Source organism: Mustelus asterias, chromosome 21 (genome assembly GCF_964213995.1).
Source record: "Mustelus asterias chromosome 21, sMusAst1.hap1.1, whole genome shotgun sequence".
Classification (NCBI taxonomy): Eukaryota; Metazoa; Chordata; class Chondrichthyes; order Carcharhiniformes; family Triakidae; genus Mustelus; species Mustelus asterias.
Window position 1 is genome coordinate 58,378,514 of NC_135821.1, and position 26,847 is coordinate 58,405,360.

Below are 26,847 nucleotides of genomic sequence, written 5' to 3' on the forward strand. Positions count from 1 at the left end.
CTACCCCTTTTGTGGAAGTGACCCCCGCCCTGAGATTGGGGGAAATTGAATGCAGGGCAGACTGATAGGCAGAGTCCCACTGTAATAGTATTTCCTCTCATCAGACAACGTAATAGATCTGGGAGTATTCAATCCCTACCCCACATCGGATAATATTCTAGAAACGAACACAGTGGGCTTTTCTGCACCAACAGGCAGCCGGGTGGACAAAACAGAACCCACTCCATACTGTGAAGCTTCCCTGGTTACTTTCAAGGGTTTGTTTGGGTCAAAATGCACCAAGAAGGCAGACGACCTGTTTAAATTTTATGAAAGCTTCCTTTTGTTCTCGCCATTTCCATCTTTGGTGTTTTATCAGTTGAAGTGGGGCTAAAATGGTTGAAACATTTTTTTAAAAATTTGTCTTAGTAGTTTACTATCCCCAGAAATTATTTCTACTCGGATATGTATATCGGCTATGGAACTGCCTTAATGGCTTTCACCTCTTCTTCCAAAGGATGTAGCCCTTTTTAATCAACCCTGAATTTTAAGTAGATAACTTCTTCTGATTGAAGCGTTCATTTCTACCATTTCAGTCCAACTCCTCCTTCCTAAACCATCTCAAGACTTCTTCTAAATTCGATGTGTGTTTTTCAGACGAGCTACCAGTGATCAGTACATCGTTCAGATAAATGACTACATTAGGGATGCCTTGCAAGAGACTCTGCATCGCACACTGGAAAATGGCACTGGCAGATAAGACTCCAAAAGGCAACTTTGCATATTGCTACAATCCCTTGAGCATGTTGATTGTCACCAGCTTTTGCGAATCCTTATCCAACTCCAGCTGCTGATAGGCATGGCTGAGGTCCAATTTAGTATACTTTAAACCTCCTGGTTGCTTAAGCATGGAGATCTTCAATTATGGATGGGGTACTTGTCAATCTGTACTCCTTTGACAGTTAATTTGTAACCCCACAAATTCTTACTCTTCAATCCAGTTTTAAAATGGGGACTATGGGTGCAGCCCAGTCAGAGAATTGTACGGGTATTATTACCCAAATCTTCCAGTCTCTTAAGCTCGATTTCTATCATCTGATGAAGGGCATAAGGCATGAGGCAGACCTGAAAAAAATTAGGCTTCACACTCTGATCCACACAGATTTTATCGCTAATGCCCCATATACATCCTAATTTGTCTAGGAAGACCTTGGAATGCTTATACAGCTTCTGAAAACCTCCATCTCCCAGGTTTAATATTTCCAACCGGTTTAGCAGTATCTGCTTTAACCAATCACACCCCACCAAACAAGGTTTGTGACCTTCACTACCAAGAGTGGCAACTGTCTGATTCTGTTATGTCACTGTTGCTGTGCCTAAAATCTACAATGTCTCTCCAGTATGCATGGATAAAATGGCACCTGACTCACTTTGGCTTAATGGTTGGAATCCTTTCTGAAGATAACAAAATGCTTGTTCCTCTATGACTGTGGAATACTCCCCTGTATCAACTTCCATTTTGGGGGCACTTTACTTAACTGGACCTGGTTTAGGGTGAAAGACTCAGATCCCTTGCCAGGCTCATCATCCAGATTATTTAAGGGAGTGAAACTAATAGTTGCTTTCTTCTTTTTGCAGTAACTGCACTGGTTGCTTTGCTCTGCACCATGCCTTTAAGTGACCTTTCTTGTTACACTTGAAGCACACACAATCCTTGCATCAATAAACTTCTTGGGAGTGTTATTCCCAACATCGAAAACACACTTCAGCCCTGTTGCACCTATTCCTGGGCTGTTCTGCACAACAGCTGTTTCCTGCTACAAGCCATTTACCTCATTTGGCAAACCTTGTAAATCTTGCAACTCTTACACCCTGCTCTGCACCTTCAGTCCCCTAGGCCAGCTCCACAGATTTTTCCAAGGTGATTTTGGTCTCTGCCAGTCACCTATTGTTCATTATTAAATTGTTTATACCACAGACTAGGCTGTTCCTTAACATTTCTGTTAATGCTGGGCCAAATTCAGAGTGTTCTGCCAGTCCCTTAAGTCTTGCCATGAAGCTTGAGAATGTCTCCCCTGGCTCACGGATTGCCGTATGAAATTTGTATCCCAGCATACCATTTGCGGGGGTGGGGGAGGGGGGGGTGGCGGTGGTGTGAGAGGGTGGTTAGGTTTTTTTTGAGAATCTGGTCAAAACATTTTGGGGGTGATCTTACCAACTTGCCCCACCGGTCGATGCGTGGGATGAACCGGTAAGATTGCAAGAGCCGAAAAATAGGGTCTGTGCCAGATTCTCGCCTCTTGCAATTGTACTGGCATCGGGTAGCCGGCAGGATCAAAATACAATATTTCAATTCTATTACAAATAAAATCGGCCAAGGAGGGCAGCAATAGCGGTGAGGGAGGGGGAGAAAGGGGGTGGCAATTGGCCGGAGGCCAGGGGTAGCTGGGTGACTGACAGACCTCTTTGTTCTGTGCTATTGCACAGAACAGCGAGATCTGTGTATGCGCAATGGAACCCTCTGCTGCAAACTGCTGGCTTTTGGCGAGCTTAGGCCCTGCCCCGCCCTGCCCCCTCCCCCAGCTGGTGGGAAACCGATTTTGCTTCATTTCTTTCTCAAAGGGAGGCAAGATTCATTTTTTAAACTCACCCAAAAAAATGGTACGATTCTCTTCTGTTTACATGCTCCTTCGGCACTTAGAATTTCTTTGGTAAGATCACATCCTGTGTGTCTGGAGCGTCTGGCAATGTTAACATTGATGTGGAGATGCCGGCGTTGGACTGGGGTAAACACAGTAAGAAGTTTAACAACACCAGGTTAAAGTCCAACAGGTTTATTTGGTAGCAAAAGCCACACAAGCTTTCGGAGCTCCAAGCCCCTTCTTCAGGTGAGTGGGAATTCTGTTCACAAACAGGGCATATAAAGACACAAACTCAATTTACATGAATAATGGTTGGAATGCGAATACTTACAACTAATCAAGTCTTTAAGAAAGAAAACAACGCAAGTGGAGAGAGCATCAAGACAGGCTAAAAGGATGGGTATTGTCTCCAGACTAGACAGTCAGTGAAACTCTGCAGGTCCAGGCAACTGTGGGGGTTACAAATAGTGTGACATGAACCCAATATCCTGGTTGAGGCCAACCTCGTGTGTGCGGAACTTGGCTATCAGTTTCTGCTCAGCGACTCTGCGCCGTCGTGTGTCGCGAAGGCCGCCTTGGGGAACGCTTACCCGAATATCAGAGGCCGAATGCCCGTGACCGCTGAAGTGCTCCCCAACAGGAAGAGAACAGTCTTGCCTGGTGATTGTCGAGCGGTGTTCATTCATCCGTTGTCGCAGCGTTTGCATAGTTTCCCCAATGTACCATGCCTTGGGACTCCACAGAGTCGCTGAGCAGAAACTGATAGCCAAGTTCCGCACACACGAGGACGGCCTCAACCGGGATATTGGGTTCATGTCACACTATTTGTAACCCCCACAGTTGCCTGGACCTGCAGAGTTTCACTGGCTGTCTTGTCTGGAGACAATACACATCTTTTTAGCCTGTCTTGATGCTCTCTCCACTCACGTCGTTTTCTTTCTTAAAGACTTGATTAGAAACTTAGAAACCTAGAAACCCTACAGCACAGAAAGAGGCCATTTGGCCCATCGAGTCTGCACCGACCACAATCCCACCCAGGCCCTACCCCCAAATCCCTACATATTTACCCACTAATGCCTCTAACCTACACATCCCAGGACACTAAGGGCAATTTAGCATGGCCAATCAACCTAACCCACACATCTTTGGACTGTGGGAGGAAACCGGAGCACCCGGAGGAAACCCACGCAGACACGAGGAGAATGTGCAAACTCCACACAGACAGTGACCCAAGCCGGGAATCGAACCCAGGTCCCTGGAGCTGTGAAGCAGCAGTGTTAACCACTGTGCTACCGTGCCGCCCTTAGTTGTAAGTATTCGCATTCCAACCATTATTCATGTAAATTGAGTTTGTGTCTTTATATGCCCTTTTTGTGAACAGAATTCCCACTCACCTGAAGAAGGGGCTTGGAGCTCCGAAAGCTTGTGTGGCTTTTGCTACCAAATAAACCTGTTGGACTTTAACCTGGTGTTGTTAAACTTCTTACAATGTTAACATTCTCACTAAACTTCAAGTCTGTGGGCCACAAACTAAGCAAAATAACCTTTCACTTTTCTTCAGCAGTTATTTCATTCACTACAAAGAAGCCTATGTATTGTTCCCAGTTGTCTACTGCACGGCCAAAGGGCTCAGTTTTCCCAATTATAGGCATTGTACCAAGTACTACTTCTTTGTATTCTCGACACTCAAGTCTCCTCTCCCTCTTGCTAGACATTTTGCCCCATCACCAATGTAATAGATCGAGGGCAACTCAGTGTGGCTTAAACAATAAAAGACTTTATTGCCAACAGAAGAAATATATATGTACAACAAGGTCTGACTAGATTACAAATGTGACTGCTCTGTTCGATTCCCTGGCTCCAACTGAAAGTCCCTTCTTGACCCGTGGTCTGCCCTCTCCCGCTGATTGGCTCAGTTTCCCACCGGGATGATCCATAGGGTCCTTGAGAAACACTCCCCTCTTAAAGGGCTATGCTACTACACCCACCGAGTTCTAGTTCACTCATAGGATTTGGGCATTGCCTGGCCAGCATTTATTACCCATCCCAATTGCCCTCAAGAAGATGGTGATGAGTTCTTCATAAACCACTGGAGTCCCTGTGGCTTAGGTACACCCACAGCACTAAGGAGAAGGTTCCATAATTCTGACTCACAAATGAATGAACAACACTCGATTTCCAAGTCAGGATGGAGAGTGGCTTGGAGGGAAACGTCCAGGTGTTCCCATGTGTCTGTTGCTCTTTACACAAAGGAAAGCAAGGATAGTTATACATTTTTAAAACTTAATATTACTGAAAACGTTATTGTATCTTTGAGTGATTTTATCACCATTGGGGTATATTTTCATCTTCACTACCTTGACGGTAATCTGTCAGAGGTATTATCCATCCTCTTTTCATTCATTTATTTCAGTGAAATTTCTATGAAGGCCACATGATCCACTTCACACACTTACCACTCAAGCAGACAAAAATTTATACTGTAGGAACACCGAAAGATGTCAAATGCCAGCGACTGAATTTTTTCTTTTAGAAAAGAACACACTAAGAGGATCAGCAAAGTATGAAGAATTATTTTCAAATGATGTGCCAGAATGAATGTCAGCTTCTATACCAAGACAGAAGAATGGAAATACAAGGAGTAATGACACAAAATAAATTCCTTGGTGCCTCACTGCAAGTCCTTTGAAATCACGATGAAGTTATTACTGCTGTTGAGTAAAGATTTATGTTAATTGGATTTGTGCTCCAACACCAGAACAAGGTAGAAATGACAGGCTTCAACAGATACAATGATTGAAAAGCAAAGTTTTGCTGATTTGAATTATATAGCCATCATCCTTTAAAACGTATTCCAGTTGGTAAAGGAGAAATGATATCTTCCATACTGGCTTCATGGGCATTCTCTCATTTTGGGTCCATCACCAGTTAACTGCTTTCTTTGTCTAATGCCTACATCCATCCCCACAGGAGCTAAGTAGGATGAACATAAACACAAATTAAAAGTCCAGCAACCTATAAGTAGACCAATATAAGCATTACCGTATTCCATTAATCCACCATATGATTAAGAATAAAGAGGCTTTTAAAAAGGAGGCTGCCTTGTTTCATCCATGATTAAATACCACCCTCACCCTATCCCTCACCAGTGCAGTAGTGAATTGACTGCAAACAAAATATGTTCAAGTCTGGGGGAAGCCTATGGTTCCCTGTTGCTTTCGCCATGGCAATGCCTTGGCTACTGTTAACTTACCAACCAATCACTACTTTTATCTCCTGTAATATAAATTGAGATTGTTTGAAATTTGATAGTGTGTTTGTCCTGTTGAATGCAAGACAAACATATTGTGCAATGTCTCTCTCTTCAGAAATATTAGATAATGTGGGCCTTATTTGGGTTGCAATTGGTTAGCAATGCTCTTGCTGCTGTCAAGTCTGTGGAATTGGAATACATGTTGAGATTTATTAATTGAAGTTCATTCCAGCATGTTTTTAACTCATGGATGTACCTCTTAGCTCAGTATAACTTGGTCCAAGTATGCTATACCTACAAATCTTTGGCAATTTAACCATTCACACTCATTCACTCACTTCTTCAGACAAATTTACAGAGCCTAGATACACTTTATACAACATACCACGGTACACCTATCGGGTGTTATGAAGTTATATGCAATTTCAAGATTCATATACAATTTGTACAATATATATTCATCATTCATACACATTTGAGATACGAGGCAGATGATAAAAGCACCGACAGTACTTAACACAGGTTGTTCTACTCTAAACTATCAGCTCTCTGTTATCGGCACAAACCTAGCCAATTGACAATGTACAAGAATTGACACTGAAAAGTGCACTGGCTAAACAGTATGACTTATTATCTTTTACTTAGTGTGTTGTATAGTTAGCTTCTCAGCCAAGCCCATTCTTATAGGATCTTGCATATACAAGTCCACAGTTAAATCCTTACCCTAATGCACAGAAGCTTCCACCTATTTTGGAGGTGTTACTCCTCTTCAGTATAAACATGAAGACAAAGAGCCATTAAAAAAATGGATATTTGAGAGATGAGGTCTGTTAAAAATCTCTACTGTAATGTCTCCAGAACTTTTAGATATACCCAACTGGGGTATTTTCCATGAAATCCAATTATTGAAAACCTATAGGTGTATACCACAGTATTTCAATATGTGCAGCTGAATATCATGACAGCATTTCACATTCCAGCATGCTTTCCAAGCAAAAAGAATGATCTGAAAATTGCAGAAAGTTAATCCAGTCAGCTGAGTTTCAGCTCATTTTAGTGACAATGCCACCCACAGTTTCAAAGTAGTTCTGAGCCAGATTCATAGATGTGATAAGCTTTAACTTTCTTTCATAATCCAGTTTAACTAAAGTTCCCACAGTCAATTTTACTCTTGGGGCAATATAGGTATATGCAACTTATTATATTAGAAAAACAAACTTAAATCTCACTTCAAACACAATTCACTCTTTTTAGTTTGGAAATTGAGCCTATTTTGATGCATTTCACTCAGAAAAGTTAAACATAGCTCGTGTTTAAATGATGTTATGATATGCTTCACTTCTTTTGATCATAGATTTCACTGCCGACATTTCCACAATGTTGGTAGCTCTAAGATTTATTACATACCCTCAAATTCTGGGCTGAAAGGTATTTTTAATTGACAGAGGGATTAAAATATAGTGGGTTGTGATGCCACAAATGACAGATGGGGAAAGGGGCTTTTTAAATTGCAGTATTTGGCTAACAAGCAACAAAATAATACAGAAACACAGGGTTAAAATCAAGCAGTAGTTTCAAACAGTTAGTGTGAGAAGAATTTCATTCAAATAGCACAATTTTACCCCAATGAAATTGTTGCTCATATGTTGAACATCTCAAATGTTCAGTTAACTAAAGCACAGGCATACAAAATGGACCATTTTAAGGATCAAGGCAAAATGTTGACCAAGTCTGATGTGGTCTTTTGAAATATGTTTGGTGGCTTAAAGTCAGAAAAATCCATAAACCAGATTGCTATCCAAATAATCAATGCTTCTGTTGTGTATAATCTGTCAATGCAACAAGGATAAAGGATGAGGGGGGAAAATTGCACCAGATCATCACAGCAACTGATTTCTGTCAAATAACTGTGAATCTGTCTTTTCCATCATCTTCTAGGGCTTAATCCAGGTGATAGTTCATTAAATATTAGACTCGAAGATTAACTTCTGAATTTCATTTTCATCTCAACTGTTTTCCAGATTTCATTTCCAAGCCACAAGGTTGATTTATTGTATGTTGTTCAGTAAATTTTCTCCACACCTTGCCTTCCCTTTGACTCGCCAGACACAGGTGAACTTGACACAGAGTCAAGGAATCCTGATGATTTTCAGGTCATTTGATTTAAAGCTTTATTGACACACAGTCTTTAGTATAAATGTTCTTTCTTGACACGTTATGACGCATCTTTCAGCTCTGGACTCTCTGTTGGCTCAGGTGGTACCTCTGTTGATGGCGTCTGAGTTCCTTCTGCTCCTTCTTTATTCAAAATAAAACAATGAGAAAAATTAATAGTGCCTTTTGTCTACTAAACTGAAATTTTGATCTTAAGAAACTAATTTGTTGTTGATCCCTTACAGAACAGACTCAGTGAAAACATGCATGTAAAAGCTACTATTACTTTATTTCCATGTTCATTTCACATTCTTAGTTGGTACGATGTGCAGTTTTATTTACTAAGAAATTACTACACAATTTCACCCCATCAAATCAATAATCATTTATCCACCAAACCGTCCTCTAATTTGTCAGCAAGAGCCAAACTCAATCACATAAATCTTATGGGCATGAGATATGAGCATTTCTAAGATACGAACTACAGCATGTCTACATTATTAGACCGTAGGTTAAGTTTCTAACTTTTGTAATGCCTATTTGCACTTCAATTTATCATCATTATTTTCTTCAGATTCAGACTAGCTGGAGTTTAGTGTGCGGGTCGATTTAGCTCAGATGTTAGTGATGCCAACAGCGCAGGTTCAATTCCCATACTGTCTGAGCTTATTCATGAAAGCTCGCCTTCTCAACCTTGCCCGAGGTGTGGTCCTCAGGTTAAATCACCACCAGTCAGTTCTCCCCCTCAAAAAGGGGAGAGCAGCCAATGGTCATCTGGGACTTTGGCAACATTAGTTCAGTTGTACATGCACCAGATGCTGATCAGTACCTCATCTCAAGCAATTCCAGGTTATGTGAGCCTAGACATTGGGTGTATGCAGGCTATTTAACTGAAGGACAGATCTTTCATTGATCCACATGCAAATGTTAGCCCTTTCAGCAAAAATCACAGGATGGTGACCAGGAACCCTGGTTGACATCTTCGTCAGCCTAGAGTCAGGCCTGTTGGACCAAATAGTATTTACCATTACCAACCCAGCCATCATGAAAGCGGTCTTATAATTCAAGAAAAAGAAAACAAATAAATATGAATTATAAAAAGGCCAACTGGAATAATGTGATTCTACTTGGGCTGGCATATCAATTGCCTATGGTACTGACTTGAACAAATCTCTGAACTGTAACAGACATTTATGAAAGAATATAGGATATTCATGTCAGTGAAATGACACTTGTAAAGAAATTCCAGACATTAAGTTATTGATTTTTACAATCTTATTTAATTCAATCTTACTTGATTTATTAATACATGCATAGACATGTAAAAAAATTGAATTAAAAAGTGAATTCATTCCACTTAATGCATTGACATTCAGGGCATTCACAGACTGTTTATCTGGATTATTGACTTGTACAGTTGAAAAGTCTCTTCTGACTGCCATGTTCAACGGGGAAGATTCCTCCCAGTGTGTGTGCACACCTATTGTGATCAGCTTCAATGTGTTATATAACGTGCGATCGAGTTCAAATACGAGGGGAGAGATTTTAAAAAGTTTGAAGCAGAGGGGAACTCGGGCAGAAGATTTTAACTCAAAGCATTACACTGTGCAATACATTATCAGGAAAGGCCACTGAAGCAAACAAGAGTTCAGAAACAATTAGGGATCAAGGGATATGATGAAAAGTTGGGTAGATAAATTGGATAATCTTAAGTCAGGCAAATTGACTTTCCTGTTCTAAATTCTGTTTCATTAAATCGATGACCACCATTTTGCATAAAAGCAACATATTTTAAAGTTGTGAAACTGCATTTAAGCCATTCGTTTTAAGGAAAGATAATCGTGTGCTGAATATTACAATGAGCTAACAGACAAAATAAAACTTTTTGTACTATGGTAGCAAAGACTAAAAGTTGTCTGCTAGATTAACTGATCTGGGGGCAGTAGTTTAAAAAATACAATTGCTGAAGGAAAGCAAAAATTTACCAAGGTACTCAATTCAGTGACCCCTGCATGTTGCAGGCAGAAATCTACTGAGGACAGAAATAGACTGTCAGAATGCTGCCTTAATTCATTCATGCAGAATAGCTAGCTAACCAGAAGACACCTATCCTCCATGAAGCTATACACTGCAAAGTCAGTACTATTAGAGATGAGGGGGGCAAAAATTAGAATACTGTAGAAGTAATAATATGACCTTCAAATTGCTTGTGTTTATTGTAACTAAAGGTAAAGTGCTTATAAAATGAAGAGTTTATTTTTAAAATAGGAATTTAATGTCTTGGAAAGAAAAACAATTCACATGAGCAAACTTAGTTTGCTGCTCTTTGACCCGGAGTATAGTGACCTGTAAAACTATTGCTTCAGTGATGAAACCACTCAATTCAAACAATGGAATTTTCATTTGAACTGGTAATTTATGAGGTAATAAATACCACAATATAAAAAAGTAATTACAAAAATAGCTTAAGCATATGTAGAATAGCTATCCGTGCCCATAGTTACACAAATTCCCCTCAAAAGGCACACACAATGACTGATAGTTCATACCTGCATTAATAGAAAGTTCTGCCAATTTCATGGGAAGTTCTGATGGACTGACTCCAGCAGGTGAGCCTAGGATATCAGGCAAAGCATTTCTTCGGCCCGTCCGTCCTGACGTAGCGAAGTCCAGCACAGGCTCCACCTCAGTCATTGCAACAATTTGTCTTTATGCCACCTGAAAGTATATGAGAGTAATGAATCCTTCAAGAACTTGCACTTATTTAGGATCTTCAACATCCTAAGTGGTCAGCTTATGATGAAAGTAAGGAGGTGTGGGATAGAGGGAAAGTTGGCCGATTGGATAGGTAACTGGCTGTCTGATCGAAGACAGAGGGTGGTGGTGGATGGAAAATTTTCGGACTGGAGGCAGGTTGCTAGCGGAGTGCCACAGGGATCAGTGCTTGGTCCTCTGCTCTTTGTGATTTTTATGAATGACTTAGAGGAGGGGGCTGAAGGGTGGATCAATAAATTTGCTGATGACATCAAGATTGGTGGAGTAGTGGATGAGGTGGAGGGCTGTTGTGGCTGCAAAGAGACATAGATAGGATGCAAAGCTGGGCTGAAAAATGGCAAATGGAGTTTAACCCTGATAAATGTGAGGTGATTCATTTTGGTAGGTCTAATTTAAATGTGGATTACAGGGTCAAAGGTAGGGTTCTGAAGACTGTGGAGGAACAGAGAGATCTTGGGGTCCACATCCACAGATCTCTAAAGGTTGCCACTCAAGTGGATAGAGCTGTGAAGAAGGCCTATAGTGTGTTAGCTTTTATTAACAGGGGGTTGAAGTTTAAGAGCTGTGGGGTTATGCTGCAACTGTACAGGACCTTGGTGAGACCACATTTGGAATATTGTGTGCAGTTCTGGTCACCTCACTATAAGAAGGATGTGGAAGCGCTGGAAAGAGTGCAGAAGAGATTTAGCAGGATGCTGCCTGGTTTGGAGGGTAGGTCTTCTGAGGAAAGGTTGAGGGAGCTAGGGCTGTTCTCTCTGGAGTGGAGGAGGCTGAGGGGAGACTTAATAGAGGTTTATAAAATGATGAAGGGGATAGACTATTTCCTCGGGTGGATGGAGCTATTACAAGGGGGCATAACTGTAGGGTTCGTGGTGGGAGATATAGGAAGGATATCAGAGGTAGGTTCTTTACGCAGAGAGTGGTTGGGGTGTGGAATGGACTGCCTGCAGTGATAGTGGAGTCAGACACTTTAGGAACATTTAAGCGGTTATTGGATAGGCACATGGGGCACACCAGGATGATAGGGAGTGGGATAGCTTGATCTTGGTTTCAGATAAAGCTCGGCACAACATCGTGGGCCGAAGGGCCTGTTCTGTGCTGTACTGTTCTATGTTCTATGTATCATAAAACATTTCATAGAAGAAAAAAATAACCAAAGGCTGAGATGTGATGGTAGAAATACAAAAGAAAATCCGAAATAAGCTTTTAGGAAACTTTTGAAGGCAGGGATAGTAGTAATGGAAGGGATTATTGCTGAAGACTGCCATTGTTCAACGGAGGGAAAGAAAATAAAAAAGGAGACCAGAATTAGGGGAGGTGGAGGCACATACTGAAACAGGATTGAATCATAAATCTAGGCCTAATACTGTTCAACAGCCACAGGACATTAGATGCACCATCTATTCAACAAGCACAACTGATTCACATCAAATCCACAGCCCCAGTATTCGCAGCAGCAAAATTGTATTCAACTGCAATCTGTAATCTTATGACCTGGCACAACCTTTACTCTGTCATTAACCAGATCAACCCTGGTTTAATGAGTATAGGACAGCAGTCCAGCAGCAGTTCCAGGAATATCTAAAAATGAGATGCCAGTCTCATGAAGCTGCAACACAAGAGACTACATGTATTCTAGGAAGTGACAGCAGTGTCGTCAAGACAGAGCTATGTGATCCCACAATGAATCAAATCAAAACTTTTCAGTCCTGCTGCAACCAGACATTAATGGATAACATAACTGGAGTACATGGTGTCACAAATATCACCATTTTCAATGACGGTGGAGCCCAGCACACAAGTGCAAAAGACCAGGCTGAAGCACATGCAATCATTTTCAGCCAGAAATGCCGAGTGGATGATTGAACCCGGCCCCTTCCTGAGATTTCCAGTGGCACAGGTGCAGGTCTTCAACTTGTGATCAAAAAACAGCTGAAGGCCCTGGATACAGCAAAGGCTATTAATCCTGACAACACCCTGACCTGTAGTAATGATGGCTTATGCCATCTGTAATCTTATGACCTGGCATAACCCTTACTCTGTTATTAACCAGATCAACCTTGGTTTAATGAGTATAGATGTGGAGATGCCAGCGCTGGACTGGGGTAAACACAGTAAGAAGTCTAAGAACACCAGGTTAAAGTCCAACAGGTTTATTTGGTAGCAAAAGCCACTAGCTTTCGGTACAGGCTGTCCCTTCATCAGGTGGGTGGGAGTTCTGATTACAAACAGGGCACAAAGACACAAACTCAATTTACATGAATAATGATTGGAGTGAGAGTCTTTACAGCTAATCAAGTCTTAAAGGTACAGACAATGTGAGGGAGGGAGCATTAAGCACAGGTTAAAGAGATGTGTATTGTCATATGATGACATCAACAAGTTCCATCCCACCATCAGACTCACCATGGACTACTCTCTGGAATCGGTTGCATTCTTGGACATACGCATCTCCATTAAGGACGGCCACCTCAGCACCTCACTGTAGCGCAAGCCCACGGATAACCTCACGATGCTCCACTTCTCCAGCTTCCACCCTAAACACATTAAAGAAGCCATCCCCTACGGACAAGCTCTCCGTATACACAGGATCTGCTCGAATGAGGAGGATCGCAACAGACACCTCCAGACGCTAAAAGATGCCCTCACAAGAACAGGATATGGCGCTCGACGTGCCACAGCGAAAAACCGCACCGACCTCCTCAAAAGACAAACACGGTGGACAGAGTACCCTTCGTCGTCCAGTACTTCCCCAGAGCGAAGAAGCTACGACATCTCCTCCAGAGCCTTCAACATGTCATCGATGAAGACGAACATCTCACCAAGGCCATCCCCACACCCCCACTTCTTGCCTTCAAACACCCGCACAACCTCAAACAGACCACTGTCCGCAGCAAACTACCCAGCCTTCAGGAGAACAGTGGCCACGGCACCACACAACCCTGCCACAGCAACCTCTGCAAGACGTGCCGGATCATCGACACGGATGCCATCATCTCACACGAAAACACCATCCACCAGGTACATGGTACATACTCTTGCAACTCGGCCAACGTTATCTACCTGTTACGCTGCAGGAAAGGATGTCCCAAGGCATGGTACATTGGGGAAACCATGCAGACGCTACGACAATGGATGAATGATCACCGCTCGACAATCACCAGGCAAGACTGTTCTCTTCCTGTTGGGGAGCACTTCAGCTGTCACGGGCATTCAGCCTCTGATCTCCGGGTAAGCGTTCTCCAAGGCAGCCTTCACGACACACGACAGCGCAGAGTCGCTGAGCAGAGACGGATAGCCAGGTTCCGCACACGAGGACGGCCTCAACCGGGATCTTGGGTTCATGTCACACTATCTATAACCCCCACAACCTGCCTGGATGTGCAAAATCTCACTTGCTGTCCTGTCTGGAGACAATACACATCTCTTTAACCTGTGCTTAATGCTCCCTCCACTCACATTGTCTGTACCTTTGAGACTTGATTAGCTGTAAAGACTCACATTCCAATCATTATTCATGTAAATTGAGTTTGTGTCTTTGTGCCCTGTTTGTAATCAGAACTCCCACCCACCTGACGAAGGGACAGCCTGTTCCGAAAGCTGGTGGCTTTTGCTACCAAATAAAGTAGCAGTAAAACTGCAGTCAAGCAGCAGTTCCAGGAATATCTAAAAATGGGCATGATTTAATGCCCAATCCTCCCCAGCAGCAACTTTAAAGGTGGGGCCATTTAATCATGTAGAAGTAAAAAAACAGAAGGATCCCCATCCTGTACACTCTGCCCGATTAACTCCAGGGTGGTACAGCCTTCCCACCCAGTCACTAATTGGGGCTCTTAAAGTGAATGGTACCAATCATATTACAGTAGAAAATTGAGTATTTATGTGCATATAGCACTTTCTGATATTGGAAGGAATTTTTGCAGGTTATAAATTTTACAAACAAAATCTCATTTACAGACAAATTGGATCACTTCCATGGTTTCTTTCAGTCCAAGTTACAGCTTAGAGTAAAAAGGGCACTCATGCAAATTATATCTATTTTTAGTCCAGGTTTTGAAAATCTGGACGACACTGCAGTCTGGCACCATGAGCATACAAGGTAATTAATATAAGCTATTATCGATGGCTGTTAACCATTTAGGTGTATGATGTTTAAAGAAGGCATATGGTGATGACTGATAGCTAGATTTATGAAAATAATCAGTTGTACAACACAAATTTGCTAGCTGCAATGTAGAACATCATCATCTATGTCAGCAAGAATATGCCTTGTTATTTTTAATTTGCTTTGGTGGACTCTTCAGCATTCTGCAAGAATATGTTAAAGAATCTAATGCCAACTGATCTAAGCCTCCAATTTTAATCGGCATATACTCATCATTCAGCGGAATAGATTTTACGGTTTTAAGTGTCAATATGCAGGCTCTCCAACAACATGCAGGCCATTTTCTCATATGAACAATAAAATAATAAGGCATCTTTTAAATGAGTCTATCCTCAGGTGGGCATAAAATATCTCAACCACATTGCAGAGTTCTCCCAGTGCATGGCTAAAGGTTTAACCCTCAAAGTCCAGAAATATAGATCATTTTGTCATTCATCTTATTGTGGGACCTTGCTGTGTGAAAATAATTGCCTTATTTGCCCACGTTGCAAGTGACACAACTTCTAAGTACTTCAATGCTATGAAGTGCTTTGGGACATGTAAACCACGATGTGAAAGATGTTATATTTAATTTAAACTTGACACAAATAGAGTGTCATTAACAAGGTGCAAGATTGCCATTGTTTCCATCCTTGAAACTGAATTTGCTCAACAAATACAAGACATTTAGAATTTGTATCATAACTAGATTGCACCAATGGTTGCTGAATTATTAATTCTGAAACATATTGAAAATGAGTAATGATAAACTTTTCCCATTTCAGATCACCCAGTTACATGCACCAAGTCATCCAGTAATGATTAAAAATCTTCACAAAAATTTACCCATTGAGATGAATGAATTTTGAAGGCAGTCGAGTTTCCCAAAATTGAATTGTTTAAAACATATCAAGTAATTATGTAGCTATCCAGTAGATAGAATATAGTCAGATCTTTCATGATATTGGGAATTATACTTGTAGCAAAGTGTTATGTCATATAATGCGACAAATATTAATTTGCTCAAGTAGATAGAACCACAGAAAAGTTAAAGCACAGAAGGAGGTCATTCAGCCCATCTTGTCCATGCCAGCCCGAGCACACCCAGGTGCCCTTTCCAATTCCACCTTCCTGCAAGCAGCCCACAGCCTTGTAGCTTACAGCATTTAAAGGTGCAGATCCAGGTACTTTTAAAAATAGTTTAGGGTCTCTGCCTCCACCACCAACTTGGGCGGTGAATTCCAGACATCCACCACCCTCTACATAAAAATGTTCTTCCTCGTGTCCCCTCTACACCTACTGCCACTTATCTTGAATTTATGTCCTCAGGTTCTAGAATTCTCCACCAAGAGAAACAATTTCATCCTATCCACTATCTCTTCCCCTCAATTTTGTACACCTCTATCAAGTTATCCTCAGCCTTCTTTGTTCCAAGGAAAATAGCCCCAACCTGTCCTGTCTCTCCCTCATAGCTACACTTTTCTAGCCCTGGCAAGAGATCTATGCTGACTCTGTGTATTACAAATCAGGAGATGCAGTTGTCCCTTGTAAGTCCATGTAATCTATTCTAATTGCTGGACATGCAGAAGTGAATTAAGAGCTTATCTGCTGCTCGAGGGATGTTCTTTGATAAGCAAATGCAACTTTAAGTTAGATTCAAAAGGAACAGATTAGGCTGGTCAGGGCTCCTTTGCAGGAGAAAAAAATACATACACGTTTTGTGGCGATACATACACAAATACCTTTTTGGTCCATGTCAGATGTTCTGAATTAATTTCTGGCCATTTGTCAATATTTACTTGTGATTTTCTGGTTATCATGGTAACTGGCAAAATATACTACAGAATGTAACCATAAGAAATAAGAACAGGAGTAGGCCATTTGGCCCCTCGAGCCTGCTCCGCCGTTCAATAGGATCATGGCTGATCCGACATTACTCATTCCATTAACAGTGACACGGTGGTTAGCACTGCTGCCTCACAGCACCAGGGACTCGGGTTCAATTCCTGGCTTGGGTCACTGTCTGTGTGGAGTCTGTACATTCTCCCAGTGTTTGCGTGTGTTTTTTCTGGGTAATCCAGTTCCTTCCAAAGTCCGAAAGATGTGCAGGTTAAGTGCATTTGCCATGCTAAATTCTCCCTCAGTGTATCCGAACAGGCACCGGAGTGTGGCAACTAGGGTATTTTCACAATAACTTCTTTGCAGGGTTAATGTAAGCCTATCTGCGACACTAATAAATAAACCTTCCTGCCCGTTCATCTTTAACCTTTGTATAAATAGCATGCATTATGGGTTAATGTGTGGATTGCATTTATTACTTTGCTGATCTCATGTGCATGTGTCATTACATTTCAGAAAATTACAAGAATCAGCTCTGAATCCCCCACAGCCTTTCCACTCCCAACGCTGGTGTTTTTCTGCATCTTCCACATATCCATGCAGGGCTACAGCCTTCTTTCCAGCCAGCTGACTGTGATGTCAGAAATGTGACTGATTGAGTGAATTGATGCTGGAAGCAGCCTCATTAGATGTTAGTTACCAGGAGCAGCCTCATTCGATGTTAGTTAACAGGAGCAGCCTCATTAGATGTTAGTTAACAGGAGCATTAGAAGTGTCCAAGAACTGTGGGAGACATGGGTTCCGGAACAATGAAGGATGTGATTTTTCCAGGAAACAGGAGCACAAATCAATGGCACAAAATATTTCCATTAGTAACTGAAAACACACATTTAATGACACTGAACTTGTAACACCCACTACCTTCAGATAGAATATGCTACAGTCAATCTCACAAATATTGCAACTATGCATCCCACACTTTCATTCAAAAAAATGAGAGCAGAACTTCATGTCTCTTCAGATACCATACCCAAGTGGGCATTGGCATGCTTTGCCCAGACATGGAGTTCCAATGCTGATCTTGCTCTGTTGGCACGAATCATCAGCGTTGGTGGTGCATTCATTCAGCTTGCAAGGCTCTTTCAGAAAAACCTTGTTCTTTGTCTACCTTGATTTCTTTTACCGTCAATCTATCCCATCAACATCAGACTTTCTAAATTCGGATTTCATATTAAAATGTCCAAGAAATTCTAACCATCTCTTCCTGATCTTGGTCCGCAGAGTTCTCTAAGCCTCAGATTTTACCAGCACCTCTTCACTGGTAATGTGACTTGTCCAATATGTGTTCATTATTTGCCATAACTTTGCAGCCTGAATTCTTCTCTGCATTGCGTCACTGAACATCCAACCCTCACTTCTGCATGTCAAAACTGCTGTGATTTTCAGTTTTGTTTTCATGGCTAATCGAGTCAATCACCATTTGTTTCATTTTTTGAAATGCATCTTTGGCCATTCCAATCCCTTATCTTATTTCTTAGTCTCACGTTCTGTCCAATAGAAATGTAGAAACTAGCAGCAGGAGGCCGCCTTTCGGCCCTCCTCCACCATTCATTTTGATCTTGGCTGATCATCGATTGTTCATGTACTAAACATATGTCGGTTTAAAAAATGCATCTACCCGTTTCATTTTTTTCATTCTTCACTCTGATCTTACATTCTAGTATGATTTTCTTTTTGAACACGAGGAGACATTTTGTTTTCTTACAATTTATGATCATAGAATCCTGGCAGTGCAGAAGACGATCATTTGGCCCATTGAGCCTGCACCGACAACAATCCCACCCAGGCACTATCCCCCTAACCCCATGTATTTACCCCACAAATCCTCCTGACACTAAGGGGCAATTTAGCATGGCCAACCTAACCCGGACTTTGGGAGGAAACCCACACAGACAATCTCCCAAGGCCAGAATTGAACCCAGGTTCCTGGCGCAGTGAGGCAGCAATGCTAACCACTTTGCCACCGTGCTCAGCCCTTTATTTCCCCCTCACTTTCACTCAGCAAAAAGAAGTGTCATTGGTGTATCTTATATTAAGGATGTAACCTCCAACTAATAATCCAGCAAGCTCTTTAATCACTCTTGGAATATTTTCATGATACAAATGGAATAAACATGGGAGAAACAAACCTGTCCGACCCCCTCTTTTAAACTTTGCACTGTCCATCACCAAGAGTGGCTCAGTGGCGCCACTACTGACTGAACTGGCTAATTCCTAATGGATATCACTGCTAGACCAAGGAACCAACAAGAGAGAAAAAACATTTGATCTCATCCTCGTCAATCTACCCGTCATAGATGCATCTGTCCATGACAGTATCAGTGGAAGTGACCACCACATAGTCCCATCTTCACCCTGAGGAAACCATCATGTGTGGCACTACCATCGTGCTAAACATGGTAGACTGCAAACAGATCTCGCAACTCAAGACTGGGCATCCATAGGGCACACTGTGGGCCATCAGCAGAATTCTATAGAACCACAATCTGTAATCTCATGGCCCGGCACATCTCCCGCTCTATCATTGCCACCAAGCAAGCGCATCAACCCTGGCTCAAAGAAGAATGCAGGAGAGCATACTGGAGCAACACCAGGCAAGCCTAATAATGAGGTGTCAATCTGGTGAAGCTACAACATAGCATATTTTTGTAATGCTGCAAAATCTGAACAGTGTTACGATTCATAAAAAAAGTATTTGTACTATCGGAGATGCAGTCTGTTTGCCTAATATCAAAAGCATGCTGCCATTAACAGAAGCATCGTTCTTGCTACGGGTGGCATACAATCAAGATAATAATGCCATTCATTATTTGATGCCTAGATGCATGAGGGATGGCCAAAATGGAATGAAGGGGAATGGTTTCTGCATGACAAAATAGATACAGAACAGTGAGCAATCACAAGAACAAGCTCAAATCAATCCTGGTCACAGTGCACTGAAGCTCCATGATCCAATATCATCGGAGTAACAATCGATAGAGGAGTTGTTTTTACGTGCTTCTGCAAAATGGGGTTCAGCTACATACAAGGTTGCAAAATGTATGCCAACTATGGCTCAATTATATCAGGGAAATGCCTAATCATTAGTTAAGTTTCCAATTAGCAAAGCCTTGTGATGTTCCCACAAGTTTTGGTTATAAAAATCAGTCAAAAATTCTTTTTTTTTGCTTTAACATTCACTGCTATACAGAGATACACACGACTAAAAACTAAAGGCTGGGAGGGGATTATTTGAGTCAGTACATCAGATAAATCAGCAACTCAGGACAAAAGAAAGTTTCAATATTGGCCTTTTGAAAGTGGATGTTAAATTGCAAGCTTAGAGCAGAAATCTCAATATATTTTGATAGCTTTTTCAGTTCGCCCAATGAGAAGAGGATAAGCAAAGTTGTACGTCATCCCTGGGGGAAATAGCTCCTGTCTTTACCAATATCAAAATGTTCAGTAAATAAAAATCATTCGAATTGCAAGATTTGAATGCATTACTGTTTGCCACTATTTCTTACCCTGGCTACATTTATATACAATATGTAGATTCACCACCCTACACAGATGCAAATAAAAACAGATAGTCACACCAGTGCACAGACACACAAATACAGATAATGCAGAAATGCTTGAGGGATAATTTTACAAGCTTGTGTTCCTGTATATCCTACTGTTTTCCAAACATTGAAAAGGAAGGTTGGAAAATTCTGAATAGCAAATATCAAAGTCTTGAACATGGACGAGTATCTCTCCTGAGGCACCGACCTGTAAAATTACTCCTTAAACCTGTATCTATATTTGAGATTTTGAAGCCTTATATCTGACAGAAAATAAAGCCACAGCTCTCTGAAAATGGTGGCATTTAACTTACTGCCCCATTCCCACCATCATTATATTGCCATCCTCGGGCAGCTAGAGACCCCGTCTGTCTAACAGTATGTGATTTTAAAATGGACAAATCAGAATCCTTGATGTTATCCAAGATATGACCACCGATCCTGAGAATACCATAGAACCATAGAAAATTACAGCTCAGAAACAGGCCTTTTGGCCCTTCTTGTCTGTGCCGAACCATTTTTTGCCTAATCCCACTGACCTGCACTTGGGCCATATCCCTCCATACTCCTCTCATCCATGAACCCGCCCAAGTTTTTCTTAAATGTTAAAAGTGACCCCGCATTTACCACTTTATCCGGCAGCTCATTCCACACTCCCACCACTCTCTGCATGAAGAAGCCCCCCCTAATATTCCCTTTAAACTTTTCTCCTTTCACCCTTAACCCATGCCCTCTGTTTTTTTTTCTCCCCCAGCCTCAGCGGAAAAAGCCTGCTTGCATTCACTCTATCTATATCCATCAAAATCTTATACACCTCTATCAAATCTCCCCTCAATCTTCTACGCTCCAGGGAATAAAGTCTCAACCTATTCAATCTCTCTCTGTAACTGAGCTTCTCAAGTCCCGGCAACATCCTTGTGAACCTTCTCTGCACTCTTTCAATCTTATTTACATCCTTCCTGTAACTAGGTGACCAAAACTGTACACAATACTCCAAATTCGGCCTCACCAATGTCTTATATAACCTTACCATAACACTCCAACTTTTATACTCGATACTCCAATTTATAAAGGCCAATGTACCAAAGGCACTCTTTACGACCCTATCCACCCGTGACATCACTTTTAGGGAATTCTGTACCTGTATTCCCAGATCCCTCTGTTCAACTGCACTCTTCAGAGTCCTACCATTTACCCTGTACGTTCTACTTTGGTTTGTCCTTCCAATGTGCAATATCTCACACTTGTCTGCGTTAAATTCCATTTGCCATTTTTCAGCCCATTTTTCTAGTTGGTCCAAATCCCTCTGCAAGCTTTGAAAACCTTCCTCACTGTCCACTACACCTCCAATCTTTGTATCATCAGCAAACTTGCTGATCCAATTTACCACATTATCATCCAGATCATTGATATAGATGACAAACAACAATGGACCCAACACCGATCCCTGCTGCACACCACTAGTCACAGGCCTCCACTCAGAAGCAATCCTCCACAACCACACTCTGGCTTCTTCCATTGAGCCAGTGTCTAATCCAATTTACTACCTCCCCATGTATACCCAGCGACTGAACCTTCCTAACTAACCTCCCATGAGGGACCTTGTCAAAGGCCTTGCTGAAATCCAGGTAGACAACATCCACCGCCTTCCCTTCATCTACTTTCCTGGTAACCTCCTCGAAAAACTCTAATAGATTGGTCAAACATGACCTACCACGCACAAAGCCATGTTGACTCTCCCTAATAAGTCCCTGTCTATCCAAATATTTGTAGATCCTATACCTTATCACACCTTCCAATAACTTGCCCACCACTGACGTCAAACTTACTGGCCTATAATTTCCTGGATTTCTTTTGGAACCTTTTTTAAACAACGGAACAACATGAGCCACCCTCCAATCATCCGGCACCTCCCCCGTGAATACTGACATTTTAAATATGTCTGCCAGGGCCCCTGCAAGTTCAACACTAGCTTCCCTCAAGGTCCGTGGGAATACCCTGTCTGGTCCTGGGGATTTATCCACACTATCCACACAGTATCAACACTAAAGTTGGTCTACACATCAGCTGTGAGAAGACCTAGACAACAATGACTGATGGCAACAAGGCCCTCATATCACCATTGGGTAATACTGCATCAAGAATGTTGACCAATTCCTCTACCTAGGGAGCAACATTGCCCTTATACGCACAAGAATGGGCAAAGCAATTTCAAGGTCTTCCAGCAACTTCATATGGTCTGGGCATCCAACACAATACAACCATGAACTGTGACTTCATGTTCGCAGTAGCACCAACTGCAATCTATGCCAGCAACACACAGAAGAGAATGCAAAGATATCACATAAGTTGGACATCTTTCATCAGTGTTGCCTATGTAAGATCCTGGGCGATACATGGAGAAATAACATCACCAACGAAGAAGTGCTACAGCGAACTGGTGAGGAGCACCTGCAGGACATCATGGCGAGAGGACAGACTCTGACAGGACAGATATTTCACCTTCTGGACATATGGGCAGTAGAATAGACACCACCAAATGGAAAAAGAAAATGGAGACAGCCAAAGAAGACTTGGTGAAATACAGTTAAGAAGCGGGATACCACCTGAGCTAAAACAAAATAAATTGCAATGGACTGGGGCTGGTATTTCTGCAAGTCATTTCCTGTTCTCCCAAAACCCACCTTAAGTTATGGTCAAGACTACTGAATTTGTTTATCCCACCTCCATTATGTTTTACATGGATAAACATTAATTTTTGTCCTGTGAAGCAAAAGTTAAAGAGTATGGAACATTTCAACAGAAAAAGATTGAATTTGGACATATGCTCAACACGAAACAAAATCAGAAAATGCTGGAAAATCCCACCAAGTCTGACTGCAACCATGGAGCGAGAATAGAGCTAATGTTTCAAGTTTGGATGACCCTTCGTCAGCATCTGTGGAAAGGCTCTGACGAAGGGTCATCTAAATTTGAAACATCAGCTCTATTCTCTTCCCACGGTTGCTATCAGACCTGCTGAGATTTTCCAGCATTTTCTGTTTTTGTTTCAGATTCCAGCATCCACAGTATTTTGCTTTTACACATGCTCAAAATGTTGTTTTTAATGCAAGTAGTTTAGGTTAACAGTCAAATCCCATTAAGTGCAAAGCCACCTAAGTTTGAATAAGATCAGTAAATCATGAGAAATAGAAAAAAACTGCAAATTCTGCATAGCTGGAGGTAAAGAAACAAAATGCTGGAAACATATGGCAGATCCTTCAGCGCCTGGAAGCAGAAAGATAGATCAATCTTTTCAGTGTAGAACCTGCCAGCTTTTATAATGGAAGCTATCTTTTCAGCATAAGGATGATAGATTTGCAACATAAAGCAGGAAGGTACTGTTGGGTGACACCCAGCTCGAGGTTCAAAAACCTGATGGCAGAAGATGCCTGGTGATTCACAAGATTGATTATAATTTAAACTATCATGTGGTAACAAAAAAACTGATCAGATAAATGTGAGAAAGCGCTGGGTCAAAACAGAACTTTGAATCTAAATAACGACAATATTAAAAAGACATTAGATTAACATGTGACACAGTATCCACAAGACAACACCAGTTTATTATTCTGGTTCTGAAAAGAGAGCTCACTAAAGTACAATGACATATTGTTCCCTACAGTCTGATGAAGAATTTAATACTTGTATGCAAAAAATTGGGTGTACAAATCATTATTTGTTTCTACGCTACATAAGACCATAAGATATAGGAGCAGAATTAGGCCACTCGGCCCATCGAGTCATTCAATCATGGCTGATAATTTTCTCATCCCCATTCTCCTGCCTTTTCCCCATAACCCCTGATCCCCTTATTAATCAAAGAACCTATCTATCTCGGTCTTAAAGACACTCAATGACCTGGCCTCCACAGCCTTCTGCGGAAAAGAGTTCCACAGATTCACCACTCTCTGGCTGAAGAAATTCGTCCTCATCTCTGTTTTAAAGGATCGCCCCTTTAGTCTGAGGTTGTGCCCTCTGGTTCTAGTTTTTTCTACTAGGGGAAAACATCCTCTCCACGTCCACTCTATCCAGGCCTTGCAGCATCCTGCAAGTTTCAATCAGATCCCCCCTTCATCCTTCTAAACTCCAACGAGTACAGATCCAGAGTCCTCAACCATTCCTCATACGACAAGCTCTTCATTCCAGGGATCATTCTTCTGCATCTCCTCTGGACCCTTTCCAAGGCCAGCACATCCTTCCTTAAGTATGGGGCCCAAAACTGCTCACTATACTCCAAATGGGGCCTGACCAGAGCCTTATACAGCCTCAGAACTACATCCCTGCTCTTGTATTCTAGCTCGCTCGACATGAATGCTGACATTGCATTTGCCTTCCTAATTGCTGACTGAACCTGCATGCTAACCTTAAGATAACAGAATATTGACCTTGTCCTGTTTTATATCAGTTTAAACATAAAAAGATTTACTGGTACAAAAAAATACTGAGGATGCTGTAAATCTGAAATAAAAACAGAAAATGCTGGAATTACTCAGCAGGTCTGGCAGCATCTGTGGAGAGAGAAACAGACTTAGATCCATGACCTTCTGATGAAAAATAACTGACCTAAACATTCCGTATACTGACAGACCTGCTGAGGTTGCCAGCATTTTCTGTTTTTAATTATGTTCTGGTGTTGATGTGGTATCATTCTCTTCTTGACAACTTAAAAATGTGTTTCACAATTGCGAAACTTTCACTTTCTGTCCAGACATCATGAGGAACCTACAGAATGGGGATCCTGCTGGGAAGTCAGAGGAACCAACGTTTTTTAGTCAGTATTTGACATTACAATTAATGAAAACACCCATAAAAAGTCCCTGTGAAAGAAACTATGCTGTAGGAAAGCTCATTGGATCATTAAAGGTTGCGGGCAACATACAAATTTAAGGTCAACCCCTCAATGTTGAATGGAAGGAGGCAAGGGGAAGAAAATAGCACTCTGGCCTGGGGAACCACTTGTACAATGCACAGCTTCCCACAGCAGGATGTGTATGTGCGACTTTGCTTCCCCTCATAAAACGTTCCAAGTCTTAGCTTTACTGACAGATTGCGTGCTGAACGGAGGCAAAGCAGGTCGAACCGAAATGTACAATCTGCAGAAGCTTTCAAAACCCAAGCTTCCAGTCATCTAAGTAAGCACCAATCTTATTTCTTGTTTTCCCTTTTCAGCCGTGACACTGTGCTATACCATAGTATTAGGGCCTTCATCCACATTTCAGAATTTAAGTCTGAAGATAGGATCACTGGAGGATGCATCAATTGCAGTTTATGTCACATACTTGCCAACAACTAGCTCAGAGGCTATAATTAGCATAGGCCTGGGAGCAAGGAGGCTGCTCAGATTCTTGGTTTAAAAAAAATGTATGCTATGGGAAAAATTCAAACAGTAGGAAACATCGAACGAGACAGAAAAGCAGGAATGTGTGATTTAAAGACTGGAAATTGCTGATGCAAATTGTTCAGTGGTAAAAGATTTGAATACAAGACAATTCCTAATTGCAAATTAGGAGGGGTACACAAGCGAGTGTAAAAAACAATCATCCAGGAAGCATATTCAAGCATACTGTATAAACTGTTTAAAACTGCGTCACTAAAGAGAAGGCACTGACATATTTTAAGGGACACCGATAGTGCCAAGATTAATCCAAAATTAATGGGTCTCTTGGGCTGAATAGTATTTGCTACTCCTGAAACAAGCAGTGTGTTCTGTAATACCAAAAGGTATTCATGTAAACCCATTACAATTTTTCAATTTCCTTTCTTCAAAGATTTACAACAGTGTGCTATTTATAAAAAACATAAAAGTCTTTTTTTTTTTAAACAGCTTTCCTCGTGAAACCTTCTTATTTTTAAGAGTGCCAAATTGATTAAAAAAAGACTAGTTTCCTCCTGAATGAAAAGACCCCTTGAAATTTGCTGTTGTTTTGAGCGTACACATGCCTAAGGTCACTAATGCAATACACATACACCCCTCAACCCAATTTTCAGCAAGAAACATTTTACATTTAGAAAGCATCTTGTATGTCGACAAAGCACTTCAGAGCCAAACAAAAAACAACAATGGACGCTGATCCAAAAGGAGAAACTAGGAAAGGGGAGTTGTAGGGAGGATTATAAAGGGTTGAGGGAGAGATATGGATCAGAACTCAGCTTGGGATCAGATAAGACACCAAGATTGCTAACAGTCTGATTCAGGCAGAGATCAAAGCCAGTCTTCCCAGTGTTTAGCTGGAGAGAATTGTGGCTCTTGCAAAACTAAATGTTGAACTAGCAGTCTGACAGCACAGAGCCAGTGGAAGGTTGAACTAGGTGTCAGTGTGCACATGGAAGCTAACCCCATGCCAGTGGACAGTGGTACTACTGATAACACATGGAACAAGGATGTTGTTAGAGCCCCAAGGAGAGAGATTCTTG

The 26,847-nt window shown here is 41.6% G+C and overlaps 1 protein-coding gene and 1 pseudogene across 3 annotated transcripts in view; both read right to left on the bottom strand.

Annotated features, from left to right (window-relative positions):
• The window catches only part of LOC144508897 (3-beta-hydroxysteroid sulfotransferase-like), a 97,903-nt pseudogene extending 93,567 nt beyond the window's left edge, over positions 1-4,336 (bottom strand).
• Positions 4,337-4,376: 40 nt separating this feature from the next.
• LOC144509306 (cAMP-dependent protein kinase inhibitor alpha-like) overlaps positions 4,377-26,847 on the bottom strand; it is a 101,877-nt gene continuing 79,406 nt past the window's right edge. For all 3 annotated transcript variants that reach the window (XM_078237949.1, XM_078237950.1, XM_078237951.1), the window contains exons 3-4: positions 10,578-10,746; positions 4,377-8,172 (exon numbers count right to left, since the gene is read on the bottom strand). In XM_078237949.1, coding sequence (XP_078094075.1) covers positions 8,090-8,172; positions 10,578-10,722 — 228 coding nt within the window. In that variant the 5' untranslated portion in view covers positions 10,723-10,746 and the 3' untranslated portion in view covers positions 4,377-8,089. The remainder of the gene's footprint in view (positions 8,173-10,577; positions 10,747-26,847) is intronic.